Source organism: Uloborus diversus, chromosome 6 (assembly GCF_026930045.1).
Source record: "Uloborus diversus isolate 005 chromosome 6, Udiv.v.3.1, whole genome shotgun sequence".
Taxonomy (NCBI): Eukaryota; Metazoa; Arthropoda; class Arachnida; order Araneae; family Uloboridae; genus Uloborus; species Uloborus diversus.
The window spans coordinates 126,863,673-126,876,965 of record NC_072736.1 but is presented as its reverse complement, the minus strand read 5'-3'; the positions used below and the strand labels follow the sequence as shown (position 1 = coordinate 126,876,965).

The window sequence follows — 13,293 nt, the reverse complement described above, 5'->3', positions numbered from 1 at the left end:
TATATAAGCTAAGCGAAATAGTAATTGGCTTTTTAATCTTCCAAGCACAGAAAATAAATACATACCGAAATCAATCCACTGAATAAATCGGATGCCACCTGGTCTTCAGCATGGTTCTGACGTAGCACAGTGAACTGCGGAGAATAGATGTCAGTGCTTCTCAAAATATCTAATACACGATCAAGTGCTTGTACTACAAAAAGAGGGCTGTGTTCTTGCGTTGCTAAAATCATATTTATAACCTACAAAACAAAGGAAGAATTCGACATTGATTACATATTTCACCCTTGAGAAAAAAAAACATGAGAATATCAAGTTAATCATTTTTACAGCAGAATAAGAGCAGTATGCCCTTTTCATTTTTACTTTTCATTATTACATCATGTAGGGAAGGAATATTGTTATCTATAGTTGGGGCAAACCCAACCTGGGAGCATCACAATGTTGCGATTAGGCTCCGTGTAAGCAGTCATGGTGGGGTGAGCATCATTATATGTTGTGATGGAGTATATTTGTAATAGTGGTTTTTTGATTACTACTAAGAAAAAATTTTGAATTCAGTTCAAACTTGGTCAAAATGAGCCTTTTCATCAAGAAAAACTATTCTCAGAGCAGAGATTTTCTCACATTCCAGGCAGAAATTCCCTCGGTAGCAACATGTTTAAGTGCTAAACGCTTTGGAGATTTCTTGATGGGGGCGATTCCACGAAAAGTGGACACACTGAAATATTTTTTTCACATAAATTGAAAACATTTTTTTGGAATAAAAAATATCCACTGTTTTCAATTTCGGCATCAATTTTGTGATAAAAACATTATTTATATCAGATTTTGGCCATATTTGGTAGCACACAGATAGCACCAAAAAAAAAAAAAAAATATATATATATATATATAGTTATAAAGATAAATTCAAAAGCCATATTTTTCTTAATCATTATTTTTTTCTTGAAAAAACTATGAAATAACATTCAAACAAATGTTCTACTATAACTATGAGTTAAAAACTTAAAATTAAGACTTTTGATAAAATTTCAACCCTAGAAAGTACCCAGACTATTTTTTTTTTCGGTAACACACGTAACAAGTAAAGTAGTAAAGTTTTTCTCCTATATATCTCATATTATAAATTAATTTGATATGTTAGTTATATACCTGAAGCTTCATATTCCTACATTTGGTAGAAAATTTTTATAAAGGAGGTAACACACGTAACGTCTTTGTATGACTTTCATGATCTTTACATTTGAGTGTTAAGGTGAGGCTGTTTTAAATGATTCATCTAAACATATTGTGTGCTGACTCTAAAACTATGCCTCAGTGAAACCATTAAATAATATTTAATGTATGAATATGAGCTTAAAAAGCATTGTACTTGAAGAGGATAAAACAAAAGGGAAAACTATTTCCATAGATAAAAAAAAATTTTAATTAAATATTTGTTATCTACATGCACGGCCATGGGTGCAAGACCTTCCGTCTCAGGACGGATTTCCGTCTTGGACAAAATTTCCGAGACGGAGGTCGAGACGGAAAGAAATTCGATTACTTTCTTTCAGTTTTTACTTAAAAAAGAAAAATTGAGTGTTTGACTTAACATGCATAAATGAAAACTATGTGCGCTCTTAAAATGTCTTAGAGTTGAATCTGAATCACCGATTGAGAGTGATTGCTGACGCGATGAAATGTTTACGCCACAGCAAAGGGCATCCACATACCAGGTTACACGGGAACTATCAGGGATTTTGAAGGTTTTAATGAAAATGGGAATTTTAGAAAGAATCGCTGGGGGGGGGGGGGATTTCAAGCTGGTTTGAAACACCGATGAGTAACCATTCCTGAATTTTTGAAAAAAAACTTAATAACTAAATTCCAATGTCATTCAATCTAACACTCGCTAGAATAGAAATGTGGGAGGGGGTGTGGAGAGAGAGAAAGTAAACGAGAAAATAACGGCAGCACGAGTTTGCGAAAAAACGGTGCTCTTGCAATAAGTCCGCAAATTAACCCACGATACTGAGGTCTTAAAAGGTTTATATTTTGGACAATCTAAGGGGGGGGGGCTACTCAAGGGCTCCAGTATAAAACATCGGAAAACTGAATTGAAAGCCATTTTTGAAGCTTGGAGTGGTTCGGGATTTCTCCTCTGCTAACTCTTAAAAATTTAAAAGTCAAGAATGTTTAAACTGACTTTAATGATGTAAAAGTGGGGAGGGGGAGGTTTAAAAAAAAATCGAAAACTGGAGTCTTAAAAACACTAATTTAGGCAATCTTTGGTCACTTTATGAGAGATAGTTTTGGTGTCCTAACATGAAAATGTTTTATAGCTGATGTATTAAAAACTATTTGAGGCTATACTTAAATGACTGAAGAGAAAGGGAATTTGGGACTCTCTCCCGAAAAGTGTTTGTAATTGAAGTCGTAAAACTTTTAGGCTGTCTTTGGCAATGTCAAGAGGGGGGGAGGGGTCTCTCTTCAGGCGAAATTCCGAAACTGGAGTGTTAAAAGCGCAACTTTAGACCGTCTTGGGGTTCGGAGTCCCCCTTCCCCAAATAATATTCAAAGCGAAAGTATTCAGAACTCAGCTTTAGGTAATCTTTGGAGGACTTAAGAACAGGGAATTCGAAGGCTTTCTCTCAGTAAATTTTAGAACTTAAATTCTTAAAACTTCGGTGATGAAAAGGGGGAACCGAAAATTTAGGGAACTTAGTAGAAGGGGTTCGGGGGGGGGGGGGGGGCTCTCTCCACCGAAAATTTTTCCATGCTGAGGTATTGAAATGCTATTTTGGCTATTTTTGAGTGAGTTAAGATTTAACGAATTCAAGGGTCTTTCTCGAAACATTTTCGAAATTGAAGTCTTTAAACTTTCGGTTGTCTTTGGCGTTGAGGGGAGGGGAGTTGCTCTTTCAATAGAAAAATAAATCCTAAACACAAACTTGCACTACCTTTAGTAAACACAATGAAAGGTGGGGGGGGGGGGGTATTCCGCCGCCCAGCCCGAAATATTTCCGTTCCTGAAATTTTAAGAGCTCTCTTTTGCGCTATCTTTGGATAACTGAAGGGTGTAGGAAGCTTCTTTCAAAATGTTTCCGAAATTAAAGTATTACAATTTTTAGGCGGTCATAAATTATGTTTTTAGGTAAGGGAGGTGCTATTCCTAGAAAATAATTTAGAAACTGAAGCATTAAATTTAGGGCATTTGTGGTGAACTCAGAGGAATGGGTTTGGGAGTTCTCTTCCGAAATTTTTTTGATGCTGAAATATTTAAAACGCCAGTTTAGGCTATATTTGAGTGCCTTAAGAGGGATGTGATTTGGGGGCTCTGCCTGGGGTAAGGATTTAGTTCTCCTATTTCTTTTTTTAATTAATAAACATTGGAAAATGTACCTCGTATATTTTTTAAATATATCTACTTCACTGAAGCGGTTTTTTTTATTCTAATTTCACCACCTGCAATCTTATTGAAGAATTCTTTTCCAAATGAAGACTGCATGGGGGAATGGTGCCAGTTCATTATCATTAGTCGCCCATACTCTTCCCCCACCTTTCCTCCTTTTCAGGTTTGTTGGCGCTACTTTGGGGAGACTTTCCGATCAGAACTGATTTATGTTAAAATCTTTTTTCCCAAGCGATTTTATTGCTGCAATAAAACTGTTTACGATCCGGCAAAAAAGTAATGGCGGGGAGCTGCAAACGCTTTCACCCCTAACATTATCCAACATCGTCTAATATTGCGTTTTTGGAACTTCAATTTCGAAATATTGTCGAATGAGGGTTTCTGAACTCCATCCCTTCGATAATGCATTCAAAAAGCATATAAACATTATGAAAGATGGAGTACAATTTTGTTTTTAAAGCTTCATTTTCGGGGAGAGCCCAAAGCGCCCCTTCCCTTCCTCTTTCTTTAATATTTTTGGAGGTCGTCCAATATTGTGGTTTTGGGACTATCAGTTTGAAATAATCGATTTAAGAGTCCCTGAACCCCTCCTTTCTCTGACCTTTACCAAAATGACCTAACATTGTGTTTTTTGCATTTCAATTTAAAAAAATTCTGGGGGACAGCCACCTGACAGCCCTTTAATGGCGGTTTTTAGATTTTTGGAATTGTGATATCAAAACGCTTATATATTACAATTTAAAGGCTTAAAAAGGCTTAAAATTTTAATTAAATACAGATTCCAAAACTGGCATTGTTGAAATCGACAACATTTATACACATACATTTTTCTTTAATCATGCATGCGGGGAGGGGGGGGGGGCTGAAAATATTTTCCGTCTTGAACACATCACCAAACTTGCACCCATGTGCATGGCAAAGAGGTTAGTGACGATGTGAGAGAAATGGTAAAATCTTTGGTTTAGGCAGAAAAGTATCAGTAAATTGAGAAACAAAAAGTTCATATCAAAGGAATGAATGTTATGTCAGCTATGAAGGGTAAAATTATGGCATGTAGATGCAGATGATCTGCACCAGATTTGATAAGTGATTTTAGATAATAGATCAAATAAAACAAAGGCTGTTACTGAGCTACAAGTAGGTGACTGGTGTTATGTGGGTAGAAAAAATCCAAACCACATAACTTATCACAAAGGTTACCATACCTCCAAAGAAGATGGCTCACCCCCCTGGAATTCTACAGAGCAACTCTCCATCTCCCAAATAGCCTATAAAATGAATTCATCTAAAATATTCAACTGTGCAGTCTGCACCATAACCCCTCCTCTCCTGGGCACCCCTAGTTAACAATCTAAGGGGCTTTTAGCTCATTTGATTTGAAATTGACTTAAATAAATCATATTTAAGAACTAAAATGACTTTTGAATTAAACATATTTCACTTGAATGAAACATGTTTCACATGCGGCTGCACTTGTTACTCTTCAGGCATATTTGTATAGAGTGTATCATTTTGTACTGGCAAGGAAAGAGCTTCAGAAAAATATATTTGAAAATAATACTAACCTATGTAATGCATAATGCACATGTAAAAAAAATGTGGTTCATTTTACTCTCAAAGCTTCAGTTCATTCCATTTCTTTCATTTTCTGAGGCACAAAAGTAATGCTTTAAAATTTTATGAAAAAATTTAGAATTATCCACAATAAAAATATTGCCATTAAAATAATCCTAGATAATCTTTGTTATCATACTGAAAGAAAATAAAAGATATTTTAAAAACTTCATTGAAAGTTTTATTGTTGTTTGTAAAGAAACAGCGTCAGAAAGTCACACACGTCACAGTGGAAAAGTCTGGTTTCTTCCCAAACCTCGATCTGCATCAATTGTTGAAATTAATTGGTTTGCTTTAGTAAATTTCAAGTAATTAAATGCTTTTGTGCAGTATTTGTGACTCTTCAGTTGTAATATTCACAAAGGGTAACACACATAATGTTCTGTTAATCTCTAAACACGCCTTTGATATAATGTATCTCTCTATAAAAAACAAATCTTGATTTTACCCATTTATACTTCACAGAATTAAACATATATATACAAAGTTTCAAATATCTAGCTCTGTAAAGGTAATACACATAACGAAATTTCAGAAAAAAAAAATTACAACAAAAAATTAATATGAACCTTCAATTTTTTTTCCGTATAGCTTAAACACATGAAGATTTAACAACTAGTTGAGAAAACAATGAAAAGTTTCCAGTAAGTTTGTTATGAAGGGCATTAAAGTTGAAAAATGTTGTGTAAAAGTAACACACATAATGAAAGAATTGCCTATGAACTTTCTCGAATACAGCACATTTTTTAGCATCGTAACGGTATGAGGTCGGCAAGGTATTTTTGTTTCCAGTAAACTACCTGAGGCTCTAAAGTTTGAAACCCAATATATCAATCTGAAACAGGATCATTTTGGCCAAATTGGAACCAAGCGGGAAATTCTTGCTGGGTATTATCAACAAGCCACCAATACAAATATACTCCTCCACAATACATGACAAAGCTCACTGCGCCATGTTATTGCTACTACTGCAAATGGCACATATGTTGCTATCTATTGATCTCATTCCCACCACTGTATTCCCACCTCAACTTACACAGCGCTCTCTCCAAATACGGGAGGTTGATGAACAGGACCACGTATTTTTACAAAATAACCTACTACTATTGTTCAGGAAACTTTTTATCAAATTTCACTCGAGTTTTTGCTTTTCTTTTTAACTCCCCTCCCCCGCCCCCTTAAAAAGTTTCATTGACCAATTACTGATAATGGAACCTTCAAGAAGACCAAAACTCCCTTGAATGATCCTGATTTTCAAGATGTTTGCCATTTTGTGAAATAGAAGGCCTTTTATTTTAATTATTTCATTTTTTTTATTTATTTATTTATTTTTTTTTTTTTTTGACAGTATCAAGATTATTTCCAAAATCTGAATTAGTTTCACTATATTTAGAATCATGTTGCTTCCATAGAAACTAAAACGTGAGTTTTACTGCTAGAAGTTTCCTTGATACCATAACAACAAAACATCCTTATATTAAAATTCTATCACGTAAAATGAAGAAAAAACTTTTGAATAAATAACATGAAAAGTTTATTTCAATACATAGTTATTAAAATTTCATACTTTTTACAACCCATTTTCACATTTATTTCATATATTTTCAATTTTTTTGCTGCAATTAAAAACCTATGCAGGACATATCGCATAAACATAAGGCATTGAAAACAATTGGACGCAAGTTCACTTTAACTTTGATAAAACCCCATTTGCCATACTTGATATAACACTAAATTTTAAAATGAAAAAAAAAAAAAATCTAAGCATCAACACATCAAAAAAAAAAAATCATTACAGAATTAAAAATATAAATTCTGGAGAAAAACATAGGTTGAAAAAAGACGTAAAATAGGCTTGAATATCTAAATATCAAGTTATGTGCATCCTTTAATGCTGCAGATTTTTCAGTGAAATTATAGAATTCGAACAGCAATAATCATCTTTTACATTTGAAATATTATACAATAGGAGAGAACACAATAAAAAATCTTGAAAAAATTTCGAACTAACTTTTGTAATAGGAGGCTCCAAAGTCATCGCATGAAATTTTGCAAATGATTGCCTGCGATTTAGACCAGCTGAAAAGGTTAAAAATATAAATAAATAATGACGCAGAGATCAATGCAAGAAATAAATAAAGCAAAAGGGGAAGATATCAGCCAAAAACGTACATCCCAGCAAAAATGTTTTGGGAAAGGAAAAATTCAAAACAAAATTAGTGCAGAAACCTCAAACGTTTTGCGTGAAAATTCAAAAAATTGTTAGTGATATGAAGCTGCAAATTATGTACATACTTTCACCACTAAGAGATCGAACTTCTATAGACCCTTTTCTTGGACTCTTGACTAATGGAAGAATGTCTAATGAAATAAATAGAACTAACTCACACAACATGTATAAACAAATTATTACATCAAAAACATACACATGCTTTACAGAAAAAACTACAACTAGATTGCACTCAACAACAAAACTAAATAATCAAAATAATAACAATATAAAACAATGGACGAATATATCTTAAAAGGCTATAACATTAATAGCAAATTAAAAGTTAAAAGGAGTATGTGTTTAAATTCCATGGCCAGAAATTGGTTACAAGTTAGAATTAAGATGAAGTAAGAAAAAAAAAATACATAAGCAAAATTAATTACAATCTACATGTAAACAATGCAATAATAAAATTATAAAAATATTATGCAAAACATGCAAAATAAATAAATAAACATGAGGATAATACACCACATTAAAAAAAGAAAAAAGATTCATAAGGAGAAATCTGCCTGCATTCTCTTTGTCTTTTGAATCTCTTAGCTCTTTTCATAAAATATTTAATTATTTAAGTCAATTTATAGATAAACTTGCAAATTATAAGGAATTGCCTTTGGTAGAAGGAAGAACTAACCTTTAAAAAAAATTGATTAGTCAATCAGCCAAAGAAAAAACATAGTGTGAAACATGATTGAAAAAATGCATACAAAATAAGATGAAACATGTTAAAGATGACATCAATTCAAATTTTGGGCAAGATTCGTGGTGCTCAACATACTGCCTACATGCCAAATGTGGTCCACAAAGTTGATTTGACCGACCATTGCTTTGTTTAATGTTGCAAATCGAGAACCATGATAAGTCACAATGCTATAGCTTTGGAGTCAAAAATTTAGAAAATGGTTTCTGCAAAATAGGTGCAAACTTTGAATTCATACAAAAAGGAACAAGTAACAATAATAAATTCTTGATTCATATATTTTTCTCCCTTTTCCTGTTTTTTCATGTTATCTGGAAAATATTTTAATATTCAAAAAAAATCTACACTTGTTCTTGCTCGTGAGATGTGGCCCTTTGGTAAAAATATGTTGGGCATCACTGGATTAGACAACTAAGAGCCTGAGCTAGTAATGCTACCATGAATGTAAAAATAATTCTTGACTTAAATATATGATCAGAGTATCATGTGTTAAATGCAGGGTTGTCTGTTTTCTATTCCACCCTGGAAAAAGCCTGCGAAAAAAACTGCCCTGCACAAAATATCATTTTGTTCATTTCATCCACTTTTTTCGGTAAATAAAAAGTTCTAGACTATAAATGAGTAACTTAGTAATAACAAATAAATATATTAATTTTTCTCATTGAAGGTACACATTTGCTTCAAATTATCACACCTGTAGTTGCATATACCCAATATTTTGCGAAACATTGAATAGTTTATTCAGTAAGTTACCTCTCTATAGCCAGGGCTAAGGCAGAAATACATGAAATATACCGCCAGCTCAGTCATTCGTGCCGAGGATTGCAGTTTCGTGCTTATTAGCACTCATTAGCTGCTCATTAGCTGTTGAGTGCTAATAAGCACGAAACTGCAGTCCTCGGCTGGAATGACTGAGCTGGCGGTGTATTTCATGTATTGAATAGTTTACTTAAAAGCTTTTCTATTTTGATTTTTTTATGATAGCACATTTATTAAATGGATGAATATTAACACTAAGTTTTAATGCATTTAGAAGCAATCATAGACAATGTACAGCTATTTTAAAACATAAAACATTTAAAATATGTGTCTCAAGTATGAAATATAATGAAACAAGACATGTGCAGTAATAAAGAACCCTATTTGATTGACCTGAGTTATTTGCACCATATAACCCAGCTTCATCAAATAAGAAGAAGGAAGGAATGATGTAACATTTCCGCATGAGGAAAATGATAATGATATTTTCTTCAGCTTCTCTTTTCATCTTAAACTGGTATAAGAACTGCATCATCATATAAAACCTGATATTCAGGATCGTCTGTAGCAGTACTAAACCATTATTTGGATTTTTTTTTTTTTTTTTTTTGCAATTTATAGGGATTTTTTTTCATCCTCTTTAATGTTATACAATCCTAAATTTTATTATAGGATTTTTTCGGTTCAATATCATTTTATTTCTTTACTTAAAATTTTAATCCAAGACCTCTTCAACGCTGAGAATTTTACTACTTTTCAGACATAGGATTCATAAATGATAATCCTTAAATAAATCAACTTTTTTGGCATGTTAGGAATTATGTTTTTGAAAAGGAGATTGCCTAACATTTATTCTATAAAGAATTTTAAAAGACTGTTGCACTTTGATTCAAATGTAGCATTATAAATGTAAAATCAGGTACATGAACAATAACCAAAACATTACATATTCAAAAACGAGTACATCTATGCTTAGATGTGAAGATAAATTATTAATAAACAATACACTACATGTTTTCTTCATTATTGTTAACACTATTTTGCTTTATTAATGCTCTTTAACTTTAAGAATGAAAGTTTTATCACCCCAATGAATAAAAAGTAACAGTCAACCTTTTGTTGAAAAGCATAAATAACTGGCAAAGTTTTCAAATTTTTGTAAGCTTGAGAATCTTTTGATCTATTTCCCGCAAACATTGACCACTCATTGGCTCCCTGTTGTATTTATACAGATGAGAATTATTATTTTACCTTAAGTCCTAGAAGCAATCTTGGAAATTTGGACGTAAATGTTTTTTTTTTTTTTTTTTTGTGGTGAAGATCTCACAAAAAATCCAGTTACGTTTGCATTATACAACTTTCATGGTGTAATTTAAAATTTTGAAGCTACTTAAAATTTGCTTGAAATGTATTTTTTCTTTTTTGCTTAAAACCCATGTCTTTAGCACACAATACCTTTCAAATATTTAGGGGTTCAGAAAAGGGTTGATCATATGAGGCAGTGAGAAGCAAAGGGACATAAGTGCCAAAATAAAAATTTGGAGACAATCAGTACAAATGGAAGGTGTATGATTCCTTTTTTAGCACAAGAGATGGTACTAGTAGCTTAGGTGGTGCTGCTATACAGCATGATTTAGAAAAAAAAATTCAATCACAGCCTACCTAGGATCCAAACTTAAAACCTGTTTTACACAAACATGAAAATGTCCAGTTACATCTTTTTGCTTCTCACTGCCTCACATGAGCATTTTTATAAAAGTACAAAACTCTATCATTACACACACACGTAAACTTTTCAGAAAATTTCTTTCATTATGAATTTTTTTTTCCACTTTCATTGACACAAAACTTATAATGAAGTCTAAACCCTTTTTAATCTCTGATATTGCAAACACCAGGGGTACTTACACCATACCCCATTGCTAATATTGTTCCTGCTTTGCAATTTTTAAGCTTTTTGACTATGCCTTGACTTTTTCTCTTCTTTACAAACTCTTTTCTCTTCCAAGACCTCAGTTTTAAACCAAATAAATTAACCTTTGACAGATTATGAGTTCAATTATCAAAGAGCCCATTACAAAGCAGGTAAAAGATAAATAAAAATTCTGGTATCTTGACATTAACAACACCTCTTTCTCAAGTTCTTATTCTCCTGTTACTTCTCCAAAAGAAACCGTGATCAGGGAAATGCTTTTTGTGTATTGCAAGCTAAATCTTAGGGAACAAAATATTAATGATGATAAATAAAATGGTGAGAGATGAGCATTTAGATAATTAGCACTTTATTGAATTGAAACATTTATCAGAAGGCAAACCAAGTTGAACAATTTTCATATCACTATTAGAAGAAAATCTAATTTCAGATAAGTGTGTCTCTTTGTTTTCAGACTTGGAAACTTGTAGACACTACACTGAATATCAATTTTTGCATTAACTTCTTTAGCGGCTCTTGATTTGACATGCAGTATGAGGCCTAACTTTTTCATGAAGTACGATATTATTATTGAACATATGGGGGCATTTGGACTCATATTAATCATGGTTGTCACTTCAAAGTTACATGACTTTTTAAAATGTTTTTCCATTTTCATCCCTTAAACGAGGAGTACTTAAATTACACATCTGCATAACCACTGTAAGGCACATTACATCATCTGTTTACAGTATTGGGGGAAAATATTCCATCCACAATAAATGTCCACTTTTCAAACGCTGGTGCTTTTAACTTTTTTTTTTTTTTTTGAATTACTCATGTATATATTGAAAAACTTCATATTTTGGAAAAACTATGATAGGTAATTGAATCTTAAAATCATTAAGCTGAAAATTTGAGAGAAATACATAACTTTCTTAATGAATTACTAGCTTTAACAAATAACAAAAGTATACAATATTGACATAAATACCTGTGTTTTCAGAAGAATATCTTTTTTCACTAAATGGTGATTCATTCACGTGAATTAGATGCTCTGCACATCTAAAAAGTAAACACACTATTTCATTGCTAATATCAAAGAGAGTTTCTCAAAGTAATGCAGTTAATGAAAAAGTAAAAACACAACTAATTAATCATGAGGACAAAAAAGCATTTACAACAAAAAAAAAACTAATTTTGTGGCTAGCATGCTACTTTCATAAGGATAAGGAAAAAAGACGCAGCAACGTTTCATATTTTAAAACCAGTTTTCTGTAGGTTATATTCAGAAAATATGATATTAAAATCAACTTGCAGTAACTCCAAGCTTTATGACTTGAATACTTCCTATCTTGAAGTTTTCATTGGTTTTAAAACTCAAGAAGGATGTAGGAACTTCTCATAACTTGAAGGTTATAGCTGGTTCGTTGGGACTTTAAGCTATTAAAATTTGACTGTATTTTGTTAAATTAAAAGCACAACCCGAAAAGAGGGATAGTTTTGAGGAGTAAGTAATTGAAAACCAATTAAACTAAACACTTGTGTCAGGTAGATTTATACTCTCCATTACAGAATATTTTCTTCAATAATTGTAAGTATTACTTTGGGTATGAACTTTACTTTCTCAATAAAAGTACAATGACAAGTGAAGGAAAAAAAGTCAAGAACTTAAGAATCATTAAAGAAACATTGGCAAAACAATAAAAAATGTATGGATTAATGTAAAAACTTGAAGTGTAAGGAAACATACATAAAAATTGGTTGACTGACTCCCTGTTTTTTGAAAAAAGAATAAAATTCGAAAATCGCATATTTTTCAGTTATTTCAGCTGTTGGAATGGTGAATGAGGATTTGTATTGCATAAAGAAAAATAATTTTGCAACCAATAATTAACAAAAACTTAATTTAATAAAGTATATAACATTTAGTTACGATAGAAATTTTAAAAACTTGCACATCAGCAGTGTATGATACAAAATAAAAAAAATAATAGCAGTGTTCATTTGTGCAAAACAAAACATAAGGTTACAACCAGGGGCAGATACATACTACCATTTTATGGGGGGGGGCATGCTGAAGAATGACCCCCCCCCCCCCATCCTGCTTGGGCCCCAATTAAAAAGCGCCAAATCGACCAGGAAAAAGCACTTAACAGGGAAAAGCAATGAAAAGAAGTAGTGTTTCAAATATTTACTTTCAAAAATAATTAATGAATTGAAAGATTACTGAAATCGTTCACACTTCATTCACAAAGTGTTAAAACACAGTGTTGATGGATACTATTCTCGATAGCTTGGGAGGGGGTGTATCCACCACTGGTTACACTGCCCCCCCCCCTGTATCCATCACTAGATACAACAAGCAAGTAGTTTCAATGACTTTTCACACCTGAACAGCTCCATAACTACAAGAGGCACAGGATTCCATGCCGAGAGTCCGACCTGGTCGGACGTGTTTCCTATGTGCGCTCCTCTACGATGCCCAAGCAAACTTCACGGAAGAAGTCGGGCGCTCCCACGGACAACGGCGTAGTGGCCCTTGTCAGGGCCGGAGAGGGTAACCCCGTCAATGAAACCGTCCCCCGGGTCAGCGTTCCGGCGTCTCCCGGCCCACAAATCTCAACGGTCTCCCCTCG

The 13,293-nt window shown here is 33.0% G+C and overlaps 1 protein-coding gene across 1 annotated transcript in view; it reads right to left on the bottom strand.

The window, feature by feature from the left end:
- Positions 1-13,293, bottom strand: part of LOC129224738 (high affinity cAMP-specific and IBMX-insensitive 3',5'-cyclic phosphodiesterase 8B-like) — a 209,831-nt gene that overhangs the window by 69,428 nt on the left and 127,110 nt on the right. Inside the window, exons 9-12 of the mRNA XM_054859286.1 lie at positions 11,649-11,719; positions 7,307-7,372; positions 7,023-7,090; positions 66-242 (exon numbers count right to left, since the gene is read on the bottom strand). Coding sequence (XP_054715261.1) covers positions 66-242; positions 7,023-7,090; positions 7,307-7,372; positions 11,649-11,719 — 382 coding nt within the window. The remainder of the gene's footprint in view (positions 1-65; positions 243-7,022; positions 7,091-7,306; positions 7,373-11,648; positions 11,720-13,293) is intronic.